This window comes from Alligator mississippiensis, chromosome 1 (genome assembly GCF_030867095.1).
Source record: "Alligator mississippiensis isolate rAllMis1 chromosome 1, rAllMis1, whole genome shotgun sequence".
NCBI classification, from domain to species: domain Eukaryota; kingdom Metazoa; phylum Chordata; order Crocodylia; family Alligatoridae; genus Alligator; species Alligator mississippiensis.
The window spans coordinates 409,615,940-409,633,521 of NC_081824.1; the positions used below are offsets into that span (position 1 = coordinate 409,615,940).

A 17,582-nucleotide genomic window follows, 5' to 3' on the forward strand; every position below is an offset into this window, starting at 1 on the left:
GTAGGGGCAATTTGGGGCCTTGGATTGAAAACTTATAGGTCAAGCTTATCATTTACTGGAAGACATCGTGCATATTTAATAACCCACATTGAACAAAGCATAGAATAATAGTGTAAAGTCTTTAGGTGATATCCAGGCCTCAAAGAATCCAGCAGTAAACCTCAACTGACTTCAGTGATGCTAGGATAACATAGTATGCTAGAAAGAAAGGATCCTGAGGTTGATGAAAACACAAAGGAAGAAGCCGTCAGAAACACAAGAGGTTGAGACTATAGATGACACTGTTATACAGCAGCATACAAGCAAGGAAGGAGGAATAGTAAAAATAGAGAGAAAATACATGGAATCTTTCATTTTACAAGAGGTTCTCTGCTAATTCAGTGGCATTTAGGGCAACAATGTATTTAAAATATCTATATCTGAGATGGAAAATGGGGAGGGCAAAAAACAAAGGAACAAGCCAGAGACCCAGTTAAGGCATATTCAAAATTTAAGAGTGAAAAACTGCCCAATAAAATCCAGAATAAATATGCTACTCCAACATGGCTAAATGGATTATAAGGGTCCTTTAAAAATATATCAAGGTAAAAAAGAACCCCCCCCCACCTCCCGGAGAACAGTAAACTTAATGACTAATGTTTTTATTTGTATTATGGAGGCACTTCATGACAACAACTGATATCAGGGCCCCTTTGTGCTAAGCCTGTACACTACATGAGACTGTCTTGCTGTTGTAAATAGCTTAAAATCTAAATAAGACCACATACAAAATAAGTCTATGCTATAAGGAGCAAAACCACTGAAGCATTGGAGTGAACACAGCTCGTTAAATTCTCAATTTTTGTGTAGTTAAAAAATCCATTTTTTATTATCTCTCTAGCTATCATTTATTAAACACAAGTTTTTGGATTTATAGGCTTCAGGGAGGAAAGCATGGTTTTAGGAGGAGGTAAAAGGGAGTGGGTAGAAAATTTAGAAGGGAGTGCCAGGTGCATCAGTCCAATGGAATGACACAAGTGTGCCTCCCAACACAAATCTCCAGGAAAAACTCGGTATTGCAAAAAGCGTTTTACATATGGAAAAACTACTAATCTAAAATAAAAGCAAGCAAATGGCCATTTCTCTCTTGCTTTATCCTTTTAATAACTGAAAAAGCCACATGAAAAGCTATGACCATCTGTAGTATATAAAGCAGAGGCAGTAAACTAGTGGAGTGACAGCTATTACACAGTTTATTTTGATGATTTCACTGGCATAAGCAGTCAGATAATTAGTTCATGTACTAAGCACCGGACTCAAATTCTGGTAATCTTCTAAGTACATGAAGGTAGAATTTGTAGCAGGGACTTCAATACCTGTAGGCCTTTTGTAGCTGAGCCATAAGCTGAAATGTTCAGGTCACACTAAACCTCATTAATAGGACAGTATTTTATATTGAGACCCACATGTAGTCTGTGTGTGTTCTGAACATGTGCACTTTTAGCCAGCTTTCCTTTCTCTACTGCATTACTCATTTTCCCCTCTTATGCTGATATTTTTAAGTAATCTTCAGTTTGTTCCTTTATGCTTCTCTCTGTGGAAAGGGTATAGCTTATACCTGAGGTTATTTCACTTATATATATATATATTGGATATTTATGTGTTTTTGTATATACACACACAGAGTACATAGGCTGCACTTCACTTTATATGCATATATACATATATAAGAACGGCATTTTTATAACTAAAAATGGCATATAAGTGAAATGCAGTCTATCTGTTCATAAGACACATTAACACTAATAATTGGGGGTGTCTGTGGTGTTGAGAAAGTAACACCTTGCGGCATATGGAAAGCACATAAACTTTGTGTTTATTTATGTAAGTATGGGGATTGTGACATCTTTTACCCAGACTGTCTCTTCACTGGCTTTCCCCCGAAAAACAGACCTGCCAGGAAGAGATCTCCCTCCAGGGTATTATTAAGAGTTTGTCGGTCTTCCCTAACTAAGTCTCATGTTTGAGGGCCAGCCCTGGGTTTTGAAGATCACAACTCTATACCTAATAAGAGCTAACCAGACAATAAGACTGAAAGACTGACCCAAAACTACAGGGCTCTCAGTTTCCAAGTGACAGATGTTCCACAACAGTTGGTGTGAACTAGGATAATTTAAATGTATTTAACTGACGTTCTAATTGCTGACAATAGGAGATCTTTTGACAGAGCTAAACAAGTCATTTTTAAATATTAGACTTGGTTGTTATACACGTAAGTACTGACACCCTGGTATGCACTGAACAGCAGGACCATTTGTGATACTCACATTCCTCCTCATACTGATTTTCAGTCACAGAGGTGAAAGAAGAATTTCCTATCCCAATATGAATACTAATTGACCTTGAAAACTTACCAATTGAACATGTGTCCTCAGATAACAACTCCCTGTGTCTTTTAGCATAGCTTTTAGGAGATAACACACAGTGTTTACTAAGTTACATTTTAAACAGAGGTCTACTATTTATTTTAATGTAAACATCAAAGGCACAAAAGGACACTAAAGTGAAACATGCAGATTGACCTCATTCTGGTAAAATGTCTTAATTTTTTTGCCTTGCCTGTTTATGCAGGGTCTACCCTTTTGACTATTATATGGCTCACTGTTTGGTTTGCATGGCTTATTAGAAACTAGCCTCTTTTCCCATGGTTTGAGTGAGAGATTTAATGAATCAAACCAGGTTTGTAAAGATGTTAGACATACTAAAAGCCTGAATAAATGAAGCACATTATTTGGAGAAGATAAAAAAAGAAGAGCCTAGGCAATTATACAGATTATTGTTTTATGAGGAAACCCCATTAAGGTAACTTCATTGATTAAAGTTCTGTGCTAAGAAAAAATTGCCAACACTAAATATTTAAGGCGCTTTACCTGCCAAATGAACACTGGCAGAATATCAGCCAAGCACTCATGCTGCCAACAGTAGTGCAGCATGTTCTTTTACTGTGAGGGTGGCCTCAGAGCACTATTAATAACTACCTAAAACTTGTTCATTTCTATAACTTACTTTTACTTAACCACTGCCCAAAAAATGTTCTGCAATTACAAAAAGATGGTTAGAATTCCTTATATCTACCAGTCACAAATTAGAAATCACTGCTTTCCAGACAAAGTGTGATCTCTATTCCAGATCATGGAGGCATTTGGTTAATTTCCTGAAGAGTTATGGAACCTATAGTATGTCTTAATCTATAAATAAAAAAACTACTGAAACTTTGCTCACCTTGAGACATAAGCTCTTAGGAATGGTCCTTGTTCCTCCAAATTGCCATAGAGTATGAAATAGGATATGAAGGTAGGATGTGACATTATTGTATCTACTTACCCCCAAATAAACAAAAAACACTACCACCACTACCACCATCATTACAACACTGGACAGAAAAGGGGTTACTTACATTGTGTGAGGATCCCTGTTAAGGCATTTTTAAAGCTCTCCTTGGCTTGTTCCATTTCTTGCTCATGGGCTGCTTTTTCATTCATGAGGCGGCGGACGTGACTATTTGCTGACTGCACCATTGAATAGAATTGGTTTGCAGAGCGACGATTCACCTCACCTCGCTCAATCCAGGTAAGCAGTACTGTGATGGCCTCAGAAAATTTGCTATCATCTAAAACAGTCAAACCACAGGTTTTTAAATTGAGGGAATAAATATCCTAGTATGAATACATTTTCTGCTCTATGTCACATTAAAATCACCGTAAATAATGTTTACATTGTATCATATTGGGCTTCACTTTTTTTGGTCTGTTGCTCCATCAGGGGAAGGGAGTTTATGTTATCATGTGAAGCCTGTCTCTCAGATCCTGTCTTCTGGTTTTTTTAATGTTTTTCTCTTTCAAAAAAAATGTGACTTGAATCCTTGCTTATGCTAAGGCCCCATTATGCTGCACTGGCAACATAAAGTGATCTTGAAAATGGATTAAACACATTTTAAGGGGTCTTCGCACTTCCAGGTCATGAGTATAAATGAAAACCTGGTCTTGTCTCTTTGTTAGCAGAAGGATCTGGTTTGGTCATACTTGTGTCAACTGATTTCATGAAAATAATATTCCTGATAATCACACAATGGCTGAACTCAAATTAAAACACACAGATTAATTAGGATAGCCATTTAAACAGTTGCTTTTTTAAGAGGCGCTCCAAGTCATTATTCTGATTATTGTTTTATGAGGCAACCCTATTAAGTAAATTAATTGATTATATTTCTGTACAAGTTGTTCAGCAGAATTCCATGGCAAGATTCCGCAGAAACAGTTAATACCTGAATTACAAAACCAATCTATATATTGTTCCAATAGTGCAATAGCTTCTGGTTGAATAAAGTTTTAACTTGCAAATTTTGTAGGTTAATTTCAAATGAAACTGAGATAAAATTTCAAATGTTTTTCTGCTCCCCAGTATTATATGAAACAAACTGTTTTTAGCTGCAGAGTAGCAAGAGAAATAATTTGCAGTTTGTATGCCCTTTATTCATCTCACAAAAACCAGTCTCAAAATTGTACAATTTATTATAAAACACAAAATTAGGGGAAAAAAGACTTTTGTTTCTATTTGGAGGAAACAGGGTGAGAATAAGGGTAATACCTAGTACTGAAAAGCAGCTAGTAATAGGTTATGGTTATTTTTGTCACTGAAACCCTGCTTTTGAACAAAAGGGGGGAAAAAAAGAGGAATTAGTACTACAAAATATAAAATAACAGTAGAAACAATTTTCAGCATGTTAGTTGCATTCATATGTTCAAAACACTGTATACACGTTGCTAATTTCACTTCACCAATAACCCTAACTAGGACCTTACTGAATATTACTGTCCCTCTTTCAAAGTCAAAAACACAGGTTGAAATGACTTGGCCAGGACCACATGGAGAGGCTCATATAGAGCCTCAGGACTTTGATACTCATCCCTGTGCTTAGACAACACTGAAAAATATGGCGACATCTACTATTATGACAGAGAATGGAACATATCTTGCAGGGGACCCAATGATCTGTAAGGCCCCTTCCAGCCACTAATAAACTAGGAAACTAGGAAATGCCATTCTCCTTTAAAGAGCCTAATAGGATTGGATTATGTGTTATATCTTTCAGGAGCCTCGCAGGATCTGAGGTGTGGTGTGTGGCAAGACTTTTTTGTGATTTTTACTGTTCATCCATGCCAGAAAGTCCCAGCAGATCATTATAGATGACTGGTCATACTTTTTCTCCCCCAGGTTGCACACCAGGGAATGACATGTTATATACCACATTAATATGCGTGATATTAAACATTCCTTCCAGACAAAGACTACCATGTTTGAAAAGATGTTCATTGGTTGTAGTTAACCCTACAGACCACCTGAGTGCATTTAGCATCATATTAGTTAACACATGATAAACAGAATGCTATTGTCCAGTGCTGACACCCCTAAGAGCTTTCTTCTTTGGGTTACTGACAAAGTTAAATTGCACTGATTATCCTCAACTAATGCATGTCTGAGGTCACAGAGAGTGACTGTGACAATGAAATAATTTAGGTTGTAAATTTACATCTCCATTTCATCAAGCTGGATTCCCTGGTATCCCTTGTCATGTATGAGCTGTGATGGGAACCTGTATAGAACTAATATCTAATACTAAAACCAACTGGATGGAAGAGAGGATAGAAAGCAAGGAAAGCATCCCGATGAAGGGAAAGGACCTTGTGATTATTTCAGACTTTCAAATAACATACACCTTTCTGCAATGGTTGGTAATTAATTGTTACCTCACTTATTTTGGATTCCCAGGTGACAACAGGGACATGGAGTATTTTCTGTCACGCTGAGTTGTCCCACCATTATGATTCTTACTGTGGCACAGAGGTTAAACCACAACAGTTCATGTCCTTGTTATTTTTGCACGATATACTGCACTATCTAGGCATTATCATGTACTACTGGGATTTAGGGGCCCAATTTTAGGCAATCAAGTTTCAAAATGATGGCCTCAATAACATCAAAGTCTTCTGACATTAGAAACCATCTATCTCTATGATGACTTGTAAAAATGAACATTTTTAGTTAGGTGGCCCTTATTTTGGAATTATCTATTTTTTTCCTATATACCACAGCCCATGTTTGGCAGAGTATGCAATATTATGTGAGATACAGAGATGCATCCATGCACTATGGCATTTTAGTCAATGTGGTATTGATTAATAGTGGGTGAAGAGTGAGAAGCAGTAAATTTATTAAAATGTATATGGGATTTAATGTTGGAGGCCAGTGAATAGTGTTTAGATAAACTAGGGACTATTTTAGTTCTGTGGCTATATTGTTTAGTCTTTAGTATTGTTCATTTAAATGTATGTTCATATTCCCAGAGACTGAGATATATAAATAATAAACATTCTAATAAAAAACTGAATTCTATAGATCTTTTCAGAGCATAGGGCCAAATTCTACAGCTGTATTAGTGCACTCAGAATCCTCCAGTGACACAGCCCCTCACTGTGTCATTTGGACACTAAACCATCACATGCACTTAATCTTTATCAGGATACATGGAAAATGAAGACATATTGTAAGAACACGAAAAGTCAGATCCTGGAGACTGTACAAAATAAAAACTAAACAAAAAAGAATTATAATCATGTTTCCGTCATTCGTTCAGTGTGAGTATTTACAAGTATGGTACTCACCATCACTAAACAGAAGAACTGGGCTACAGATTATAACTGGAAAATATCTGGTAGGCCACTTTGTCTATCACACTTTCCACTGCAAAATTTTGGCTTGCAGTCTATTTTTTAATACTTTACCTAATCTTATTTCCTGTGAGGATGCTAACAGCTGTTCCTCAAGAGACTGTTACAACAAAGTCAATTAAACTGTGGCTGTCACGAACCCAACCTTGCGGTACCATGGAGCCCCAAGTTTTCCCCACTTTTCTGAAGCCTGTCCCAAGTTTTGACCAAGGTTTGCCCTGTGATAACTCCTTATCCCCACAATCCTCAGCTCCACTGCTTTTATACCAGATCTTATAGTTGTAGTAGAGAAATCTCTGCTAGCTCTACGTGGCCTCCACTTGGACTGTGAGAGAATTTTTTGGTCCCCTTTCCATAGAATGGGTTAGCTTGGAATACCATTTGCCCAGAGATCACTCTTTCCCACAGGAAGTCAGTAAGGAGACAAAACAACAAAAAGATTTATTATATAGGAGAAGAGAATAATACAACAAGAACATCAGTTTGAAGTAGGGCTGTCAAATGATTAAAAAATCTGATTGTGATTAGTTATACGATTAAAAAAATTAGTTGCAATTCATTGTGATTTTATTCGCAGAGCTAAAAACTCAAAACTGTGCGCAGAAAAACTCAAAATTATGCAAAATTATGCAGGTACTTTGTATGGTTGGGGGTGTGGTGTGTGGGAGGGGTGGAATTTGTGAAGGTGTAGGGGGCTGTGGGTGTGGGTGGGGTTTGGAGTCCCCACATGTCCTGGCAGGATGAGGGATACTATGGGTCAGGAGTGAGGGGCAGCAGCAGGGCTGGGAGGGCTGTGGCTTCGGAGTGAGGGGCAGAGGTAGGGCATGGGCATATCACTGCCCCCCCCCCGAAACATATTGCACCTCCCCACACAGGTGTCCTCTTTTTTTTGAAACTGGAAATATGGTAACCCTACACAAATGCAGTCCAGCGGTGTGTAGAGCACTGCCAAACAGGTAAGTCTGTGGAGGGGAAGGTGCAGAGGGAGAGGAAAAGGATAGGGGGTAGATCGCGTTCCCCATGGTGAGGGAGGGAGTGGGGCAGTAACTGGGATGAATGGGGCCCTGAGGCCAGGGTGAGTCATGGGACAGAGCTGTGGGAGGCTCATCCAGGGAAGCCTGGGGTGGGGGGAGGTGCAGCTCTCTGCCACTGCGTGTACCCTTGAGGGAGGCGTGGGTGGCATGTGCCACCTGGATTTGTGCATGAGGCATCCCCTACCCGCCCAGTAGCAGGAGGCACAACATGGCACTGCACAGTTCCTGGAGCAAAGGCAGCAGGGCGCAGGGCCCCAACCCACAGCAGGCAGCCCGCCTCCACCCTACACACAAATCTGGGGGGCACGTATCCCCCCATGCCTCCCCCAGGGGTGCGTGCAGCAGCAGGGAGCTGTGCTCCCCCGCACCCTTGGATGAGCTGCCCACGGCTCCATCCTACAACCCACCCTAGCCCCAGGGCCCCATTCACCCCAGCCCCTGCCCTGCCCCTCACCATGGGGGCCTTGATCTGCACCCCATCCTGTCCACACTCTCAGAAACTGCAGGCTTTCTTCTGGCTAATGGACCCTTTCACTCAGCTGCCTTTGCTACTGTGAAGTTGTTTTTCCCATCACAAGTACATAAAAACTTGAGTGCCCATTCCACCATTGGCCCCTTCTGTCTGAGATTAGAAGTGGAAATTGTCCTCGTCCTAAACCACAACAGCAAGAGATACTTAGCAGTTTTGCCAACTACTTTTTCCTGAAGCATGCATCCCTTAGTTCCTTTGATTAAACCATTTCCAGAATCATAAAGATACATACAGACAACAAAACATAACCTATACAGCGATAAAAGCAACATAAATTGGTAAACTGTTAACATGGGGTTTTCAGTGAGACCATATATGCCATATCAATACAAAAAAACAAGAAAACTGTGTATGGCATTCCATGTACCCCACAAGATGTGTTGTGGTTCATGACAGTGGCTTAATTAGGATTAATAGGACAAACTTATACATCACTGTATCATGTGCATTTTTTATAAGCTTAAATGCAAGAAAACTTTCTTAAGAGGTCCATTAAACTGGAATAAAAGTCTTGCAATTCAGTTTAAATGTGATTTTCTTTTTAAGGCATATATCCTGTTAAACTTCAGTGATTCGTTCTATATAGTTCATTCTGATTTTTCATGTTACATCCTTTGAATATTTTGGACAATTAGAATGAAGATAACAACTTTCATACAGATAGAGTTAGTTAGCCACATCGGTTTGAAGTAAGGCAGAATGCAGGGTAGGGTGGCAGCTTAGGGCATTTTTATATGTGCTCTCAGTGCCATTCTAATTAAAGCACCCGCAGCAGCTCATGTATCAGTATCCTTGCTTTTCAAAAAGGTGGTGGAGGCACTTTTACTAAAGCTCATTGAACAAGCTTTAAATAAAGCTCATCAAACAAGCTTTAAACTGTCCATACCCCCCATGTTGAAGCACAGGGACACTGATACATGAGACAAGGAAGCTGGCTGGATTGTGCTAAATAGCATACTCCAGCAGACTCCCTTAATCAAGTCTGCTCCAACATGCTGTAATTACAGTGCTTCAGAAAAGCTTCTCTACATGTGTACAGGCATCCTTAAAGACTGAATCATTCAGAAAGGCATCAACTATAGCTTACTTCAACAGATGCTGTGAATGCATTCATAGCATAGCATTTGACCAAGTACACTGTAGCCTATGAAAGTTTATGCCTTTCTGAACAAGCTGGTCTTTAAGATGCCATCCTGGCTTGCCTTCTTCATATAAATGATGACGCTAGTGCACAACTCTGGCTTGTTAACACTCAAAACACAGATGATGTTGAATGTGAAGTAAACAGAATTGAATGGTTTCTTCTCCTTTTCCTTTGTAGATATATTGATAGTTACAATTTAACATGTAGAAGAGACTCAATACCCAATTTCAGTAAAGAAATAGACAGGGAAGTTAAAAGAAATGGTAGGTAGCTGCTTCTTACTCCAAATATACTCTGAATACTATATGTATAGTCTGAATACTCTGAATGTATAGTTTGCAGAACAGAACTGCATATTTAGTTGAGATGCACTGAGATGCAGAACTACTTGTTCAAACTGAACAGCTGGTTGATGCACATTATTTCTCAGTAGAACCTATAGGAAATAAAAGCACCCCTTTTTGTTTTGGAGTTATTAAACAAAATTGATGTCTATAAGAGGATATTCCTAAACATATCATCTTTCCACCAAACAGGTATAACCCATGAGAAAGAATACATTTATGAAAAAACATATTAATATAGTACCCATCCAGTGAGCTGTCAGGGCCTTTGGGCCAGTTATGTTTAACTGATGGTTTTGTACAAGATAAAAATAGGTCTTAGTATTAAACACCAGACACATTATTGGTTATGTAATTAGTAGATATGTTTTTCTAAAAAATCAATCAATGGTAAAGGGTTATACGTACACATCAGAACGACATTACTTTATAAGAACTCTTCTCTAAAATATTCTTCAATATCATTTTCATTCTTAACAGTTTAAACTAATTAATTTACCACCAGTGGCTGACATATAGCAACTCAAATTGAATTAATTTTCTTCATTCCCAAATACAGTGCAATTCTTTCTAAGCAAGCACAGGTTGATTTGAAAAACCAGATTTCAATACTGAGTAATAAATTTAATTTTTATTGAGTAGAAAGATAGAAGAGAAAACAGAAACAATAGAATCTAATTTAAACAGGACTTGGACTGCAGCCTTTTTAAAGCCACTCATTTAGGAGGAAGCTAATTTTGCTCACGAGTATTGTTAGACCCCGACTCCATGCGGTGCCCAACGACTAGCAAGATGACGATTCAATTGCCCATGGGTCCTGGTACTCATTAACCAGAGCAGAGCAGGGAGGAAACATCAACACACATTGCTCGCAACAGCTTTATTCAGAATGAAGACAGCTTCAGACTAGCTCCCTCACTGACAGAATATGGGGAGCCACCCCGAACAACAGTTTTTTCCAATATTTATACACCTTGGTTCATACATATTAACATTTACCCTGCCTTGTTGCACCTCCGGTTCCCCCCTTTTCTCCTCCCATTTCAAGCTCCTCCTCTGTTTACTGTTTACTTCATTAACATGGAATTGCCTATGCATCTCCTTCATTTACATGCCTCTCTGCTAAGAGCGCATGCATAAGACCATAAACTCGGGTACTCTCGGTCACTTGCTGGTTCTTTCTTGTTCTTTGCTGATTTCAGCACCATCTCCAAGGTTTTGCTTCTGTCTTATCTTCTGACGATAGCTGGTGGGCTGCATCTTGTTCTTCTTACACAATGGGCTCTAACACTACTTTGTTTAGAAAACTGCTTGCCTAAGCATTTGCAAAGTTATCTACTTTTAATATATCATCCAGCCTTGTGACCAGCAGCTTTTTGCTGAGACACAGGAAAAAGCCTTCATTCAGCTGCACACTCAGCACCCCCAGATTCCATATCGTTCCCCCAACATCCAAAATCCATATCATTACCTTAACAAGTATCATCTCAGAGGTACAGCAAAAAAGATGCACAATCCTGTTTAAATACATTTTCTTAAGATAGGTTTCGTTATAAAATTGTTCCATTAGAGCAGGGGTGGGCAGAATATGACCTGTGGTGGACTCAATTTCCTTGCAGCCCCAGCAGTGCTGCCACTTTAAGACCCAGCCCCACTGCCAGTCTGCCCTAAACCCACCACTGAAGTGGAACCTGCATGGGCAGGGTACATGGTCAGGTGGCTGGAATGGGACTGCAGCCAGGAGCAAGAGGGGCGGGCAGAGCTAGGGAGACCTCAGGATCTTGGGGTGGTTAAGGGGGGGTGGTGCCAGCGCATAGCCGCAATCTGCTGCCTGCATACCCCTGTGGTGAGCACGGGTTCTGCAGGCATGGGCATGCAAGGAGCACATCACAGTTCTGCCCTGGTCCCACACTGTCACTGCCCTAAGATCCTGGGATCTCCCCAGCCCCACCTACCCATCTGACTCCCAGCTGCAACCCCATCCCAGCTACACAGCCGTGCACCCTGCCTCTGTGGGTCCTGCCCCTCTTGGTGGGAGCAAGGCAGATGGGCTGGGGTGCCCAGGCAGTGGAGATGGGTCTGGCAGCAGCAGCACAGCTGGGGCTGCTGGAAAATGGAGTCCAGCTGTGGGCTGAATCTGCCATTTTACCCATCCCTGCATTAGAGTGTACCATATATTTCAATACATTCTTACACTCAGATAATTCCTTCTTCAAAGTTACAGTGTGTTTTAGACAAATTATGCCTATGATGACAATGCATCAATTACATAAGCCTACACAGTACTTATGCACTGTCTGTTGGGCTTTCAGTTGTATTGAAAGCAGTGATGTATATCTTTTAAATACTATCAGTCTACTGATGACAGCAAGCTCCTGTCTATTGCTTAAGATTTTAGGTGTCTTCTGGATTCAATCAAAGGTCTCCAGAGATAATATATTTTAAATTCTTTTTGTGTCAGTTGAAAATATTTGGCACTTACATCTTTGTTCAAAAGTGACATGAAGGGAAAAATAAAGAAAATACATCCCTAGGCATGGATAGAAAAGTGTTGTCAGAGCTTTTCTATGGAAAAGCAAGAAATAATTCTTGAATCATTTGCATTTTTCTTTTATGATCTGAGTATGTCTAAGCAACCCAAACTGGCCACAGGTATGGCTAAAGTTGCTTCAAAACACTAAGTGGGTGGGGGGAGGGAGGGGAGACAGCTTACGGAACTCTTGCAACTTGTAGCAGGAGGCAGAATTTGCTTCAGAGGAATCTGGAAGTTTGTGAGTACTCATCTCTTCAAAGTTTAACATGTACATTGGTTTTTACAGAATCAGAGCAACAGTTCCTACAATCTGAGCCATTACAAAGAGATATGCCAACCCATTACTCCAAAGACAGGCAATGAAGTCCTCTAGTATTACTAGCATTTCTACAGTTATAGAACTATGTCAAACACAGGAACATAATACTTCTGTATTTTTATGATGAGATTATATTGCTGTACCTCTACTAGGCATGACACAAGAATAGTAGAGTGGGAAGACAGGGGCTACATTGGCTTTAAGACACTTCCCAATCTGGACTGCATGGGTGCATCCACACATGCAGGCACATGCACTTGCAACAGCTCAAATAGAAGTGGTGCAAATTTGAGCCAGGGCTTTTTGCCTTAGCACACATGCCCAGACATGCACTTCGGTGTGGGGCAAATTGTGCCACTTGAGGCAAAATAACCTTGCCTGGCTCCTCTCAGATCTGTAGCCAGGGGGAGCTAGTGTTTGGGGTCAGCACCTATTCTGGCCCCAGCAGTATAAAAACCTGCCCTATGCTGGCCCCAGCAATATAAAAACCTGCCCTGGTAAGCAGTTCAGGGCTACATACTCTCAGGAGCTTCTGGGGCCCAGCCAATTGTTATCTGGGGACACTACCCCTTGTGCCAGCTGGACTGCTGCAGCAGCATCTCAAATCCATTATTTAAAATACTCCAAAATCCATGTTATTCCACAATTAAAACAAAGGACAACTCTACATATACATACATACATACATACATATGTATATACACACATACACACACACATACACAGAGAGAAAGAGAGAGAGATCAGTTGGGCAATGCTTTATTGATATATTTACAATGTTGAAGCAATTTAGAAGCCTACCAGTGTCTCTATCATGATGATAAAATAAATTCTAAATATCTATATGTGTTGATGTGTGCTTTTGGTTTTCCTCTCACATGACGAGTATGTGATGGGGGGATGTGGGGTTTGCATGAAGGGGGGTGGGAAGGGATGGGAGGGAAGGCGGGTGAGTGTGTGGGTGGGTGTGGAGGGATGTGGGTTGGTGTGTTGGTAGGTGTGGGGTAACTTGAGGGAACAGTGCGTGTGGGGGGACCTTTTGGGGGGCTGCTCATTAGGGGTGACTCCCCTGGCCCCCATAGGGTGCAGCCTTCTCACATAGCACATGGACTGCCCCACCCCTACAGAGCCCCAGCTCCCCCCCTGGAGGGCTACAGCCCCTATCCCTTGCAGGAGCCCAGCCACCCTGCAGGGCCACAGCCCCCTCCCTCCCCCCCCGGGTCCCAGCCACCTTGCATGGCCACAGCCCCCCACACAGGGCCCACAACTTACTCCCTGCAGCAGCAGCAGAAGTAGGGCACTCAGAGCGCACTGTTGTCAGCCCCGCCCATGGCGCAGAGTGGCTCCAAGTGGCTCAGAGCTGCTGCTGCCTGTGTCGCTCATCAAGGGCTGCTACCACTTCCGTGGACTGCGTGTCGTGCTGAGCCGGGTCCTGCCAGCACTGGGGCCACTCGCACTGCCAGGCTGGGCTGCTTCCATGGTGGGAGGACCCAGCGTGATGCACAGGGGCAGCTCAGGGACAGCTTGCATAGGAGCTGTGCCTCTCAGAGCTGCACATACCACTTTGGTGCAAAGCCAGACTAGCAAGCCACACCAGGCTGGGCCAGGTCGGGTCCCCCCTCATGCCACTGGCTCACCACATGCCGCAAGCTCCGCCGTGGCTACCATGCACCACCAGCTCCGTACTCCAGCCACTCACACCCTTCCCGCCTGCTCCCCCCAGGCTGATATACCCCAGGCCCCGCACACCTCTAGGGATGGCTCTGTGGCTGCCACATGCCTGCTCCCACATCGGTGGCTGTGGCACCAGTGGCATCAGGCAAGCTCTCCTGAAGGACTGACTCCCAGGTTGCCTCCAGGCACAGTCCAGGACCATGTCTTGCCTTGCTGTTTCCTGACATGGTTTTTTTTTTTCGATGCCCAGATATCCAGGAGGTCTAATTTTGCCCCCATGCTGCAAAGTTGCAGTGCAGGGAATTTTTTTCATTCCCGCATGTGTCTCTTTCAGCATCTCAAAGGGCTTTGAGATGCTGTAAGATGCATGTGCGTGCTTGTGTGGATGCACCCCATGAGGGCTAAAGAAGCTCATGGCATATAGAGTAGACACTCTAACAGGCCTGTCCATATCTGGCAGTCTCCTGAAGCTGTCCTCTAGGCAGCTAAATCAGATGCATAAGCTTTCATAAAATGCTGCTGCTTACTAAGACTTAAGCATCTCTGTTTTAGTTAGTCTGTAGGATGCATATTTACCAGGCCTTCTGAAAGACTCCAGACTAACTTTCCCTGATGTGGGCAGCTACCTTGTTTAGATGATCTGTAGTGCTGCAGGTATCTTTCATGGCCCTATTTTCCCCAGCTATGTGCTCCCTAGGCTTGAGCTCCTGACTACTCTTGGCTTGGGCTGCTGAGGAAGTCCTGCCAACCGCCCCAGTGCCTAATCCTCAGAAAACCTCAGAGGCAGTTTTTTTAGGACCTCTATTTCACTCTAGCCCTTCTATGTGGTGTAAAGGGGCTGACAGAGGAGGTGGGGAAACTAACCCTGATTTTTATAATACCTAATCTTTTGATCTTTATAATACCTAATATCTCACTAAAGTGTACTCCCTGTTTATTTGTGTAGTTTACCACTGATGTGTCACACTGTTTTCATAAAGCATGTATCAGTTTGCCACTGACCTAGAAATGTAAGTCTTAAGTCTACTAATCATCCCTACTTCTTTCTTTTCCTGTTTAAATGCTGCATATTGTGTCATATTAAACACAAATCTCAGTGCCAAGGGCTCCCTTTGAAGAACAATTAACATCCATCTTAGTTGTTCTTGAATTATCACAATGACATAATGTATCCAAGACTCTTTTTGGGTTATAAACTAGAAGATTACTAATCGGTGTAAACTAATTTTAAGAAAAAGGCATGCTTACAGAAAGGTATCCCCAAATGTAATCCCTCCAAACTGTCTAATCAATCACTTTGTTCCAAACTCAAATCACAGAGGAGTTTTCCAGAGATGGGTGTTTTGTGTTAGACACAGAAATTCATTATCTTATCCTGCTGATGCCATTATTTCCAATAAAATGTAATTATGAGGTTATTGAGTTTCCTCCCTATTTCTGAAAGTCACACTACAAACTTTTAGATCTGTGAGCTTCAATTTCCTAGTCAGCCATAACTAATTTGAATAATTTTTCAGTGCTGTACATTTAATCAAGTATGATTATATTAAAATTCATATGGATGTAATATGTATTACATGGATCAGGACCCTACTCAGAATATGCCTTATTGTGATTTCATTTCTTTTAAGGCTTGCTTGCTAAGCCAAGCAACCAAGTAATTGGGGTACCAGGCCATAGATGGCTGAATAGGCAACACTGCCTTCATAACGGTTTCTGCTAGTAACCTCGACATGAAGCTCTCTCAACTAGATGTATGGTGTTACAACAGATGACAATAGCATATGAAAGAAGGAAAAATTATGATCTAAAATTGGGAAGGGTCAGTAAACATTTGACATGAAAAGGCTGAAACATGTCTATTATGTGCCTGTGTCTTGAATCTACTAATAAAACAGTTGACAAAAATAGTATCAGAACCTTTTCATCAGCAACTGAATGAGGCAGTCCTCACTTTGATTAAAAGGGCCTCTATGTTGATTTCCCTTCTGATGCAAGTCTACATTAATTTGAGTCCCTACTACATTAGATTTGCCTTTCTGGATAACTGCACCTCTTCTGCAATGCTCAAAAGTCTGGCTGTAAGCACAGAGTAATAATGAAAACAGAGTGGATTTCTTCTCAGTGAAATATCCTATTTCCTAAGCAATTAAATGTTGTTTATATTTCAACTCCATGCAAGAGTTGAGATTGTCAGGCTTGATGTTACCTGAATCCTGTACAAGATGCATCCCCAGTTAGTTCACTCTACTGTAACTGCCATCTATTTATTTAAATTTCCAATCTGTTCTCTCTTCAGGGGATAATACTGTGCCTGGCAAAGATGCAGCTTTTGAATTTTGCAAATTACATTTTTTTAAATGGAAAAGCATGTGAATAATTTTCCTGTGCTCATAAAAAGACAACACGTTTAAAAGGGAAGTAAATAACAGAGTATTGTATGAGATTTACAGATGTTTATTGTGCCCTTTCCCTAAAATATTTTTAAAACTGTTATTCAGTTTTGATGAGATGCCTTTGTTAGACAGTAGAACTACTTGACTACCTGCAGAAAATAAGATAAATGCATTATTTCAAAAGAGCCTATTTGCAAGAAGTGATTTGTAAGGATGACAGCATTCAGTACAGCTATGCTTGAATTAGGAATATCATAGTATTCAAGGTTCCTCTTTGGAACCCAAATGCCATAAGCACACAGATTAAAAAGATTTGTTCCAGTGTACCTGATAGAACAGTATTAGAGTGGCATTCTGTATAAAGAAAGAAGGTCAACATATTCACCCTATCTTTAGTTGTGTCTCCATTGTCCTGGACACAAAATTGCAGAGTTACACACGCCCATAAAAGAAAATGCCAATGTGTACAGCTGTAATCTCAAATATCTATCGATAAATCTCAAAAACTATTCAACAACAATGTATTTGATTAGGAGAATTTGTTACTGCTTATTCCCACCTACAATATGCTAAAGTCTCAACATCTGAAATATATAAAACAGACAGAAAAAAGGAAGAAAAGAATGAGTGGCATTCAACAAACGAGTGGCGATTTTCATAGTACCCCATCTTATGACAAATATTTTTTCTTGTTGAATAAGATCTGCAGGCTACCTTCAGATGCCTATAATAACTACACTCTGATGTAGAAAACCTTGATGACATAGGATTTCTAAACTACCTGCCAACTTGCTACCATGCTTCAGCAAAACGAGTAAGACTCTTACCACGTATATGTG

At 41.0% G+C, this 17,582-nt stretch overlaps 1 protein-coding gene across 12 annotated transcripts in view; it reads right to left on the minus strand.

The window, feature by feature from the left end:
- Positions 1-17,582, minus strand: part of ENOX1 (ecto-NOX disulfide-thiol exchanger 1) — a 541,543-nt gene that overhangs the window by 118,460 nt on the left and 405,501 nt on the right. For all 12 annotated transcript variants that reach the window (XM_059725304.1, XM_059725457.1, XM_059725449.1 and 9 more), the window contains one exon: positions 3,437-3,649. In XM_059725304.1, the coding sequence (XP_059581287.1) occupies positions 3,437-3,649 (213 nt within the window). The remainder of the gene's footprint in view (positions 1-3,436; positions 3,650-17,582) is intronic.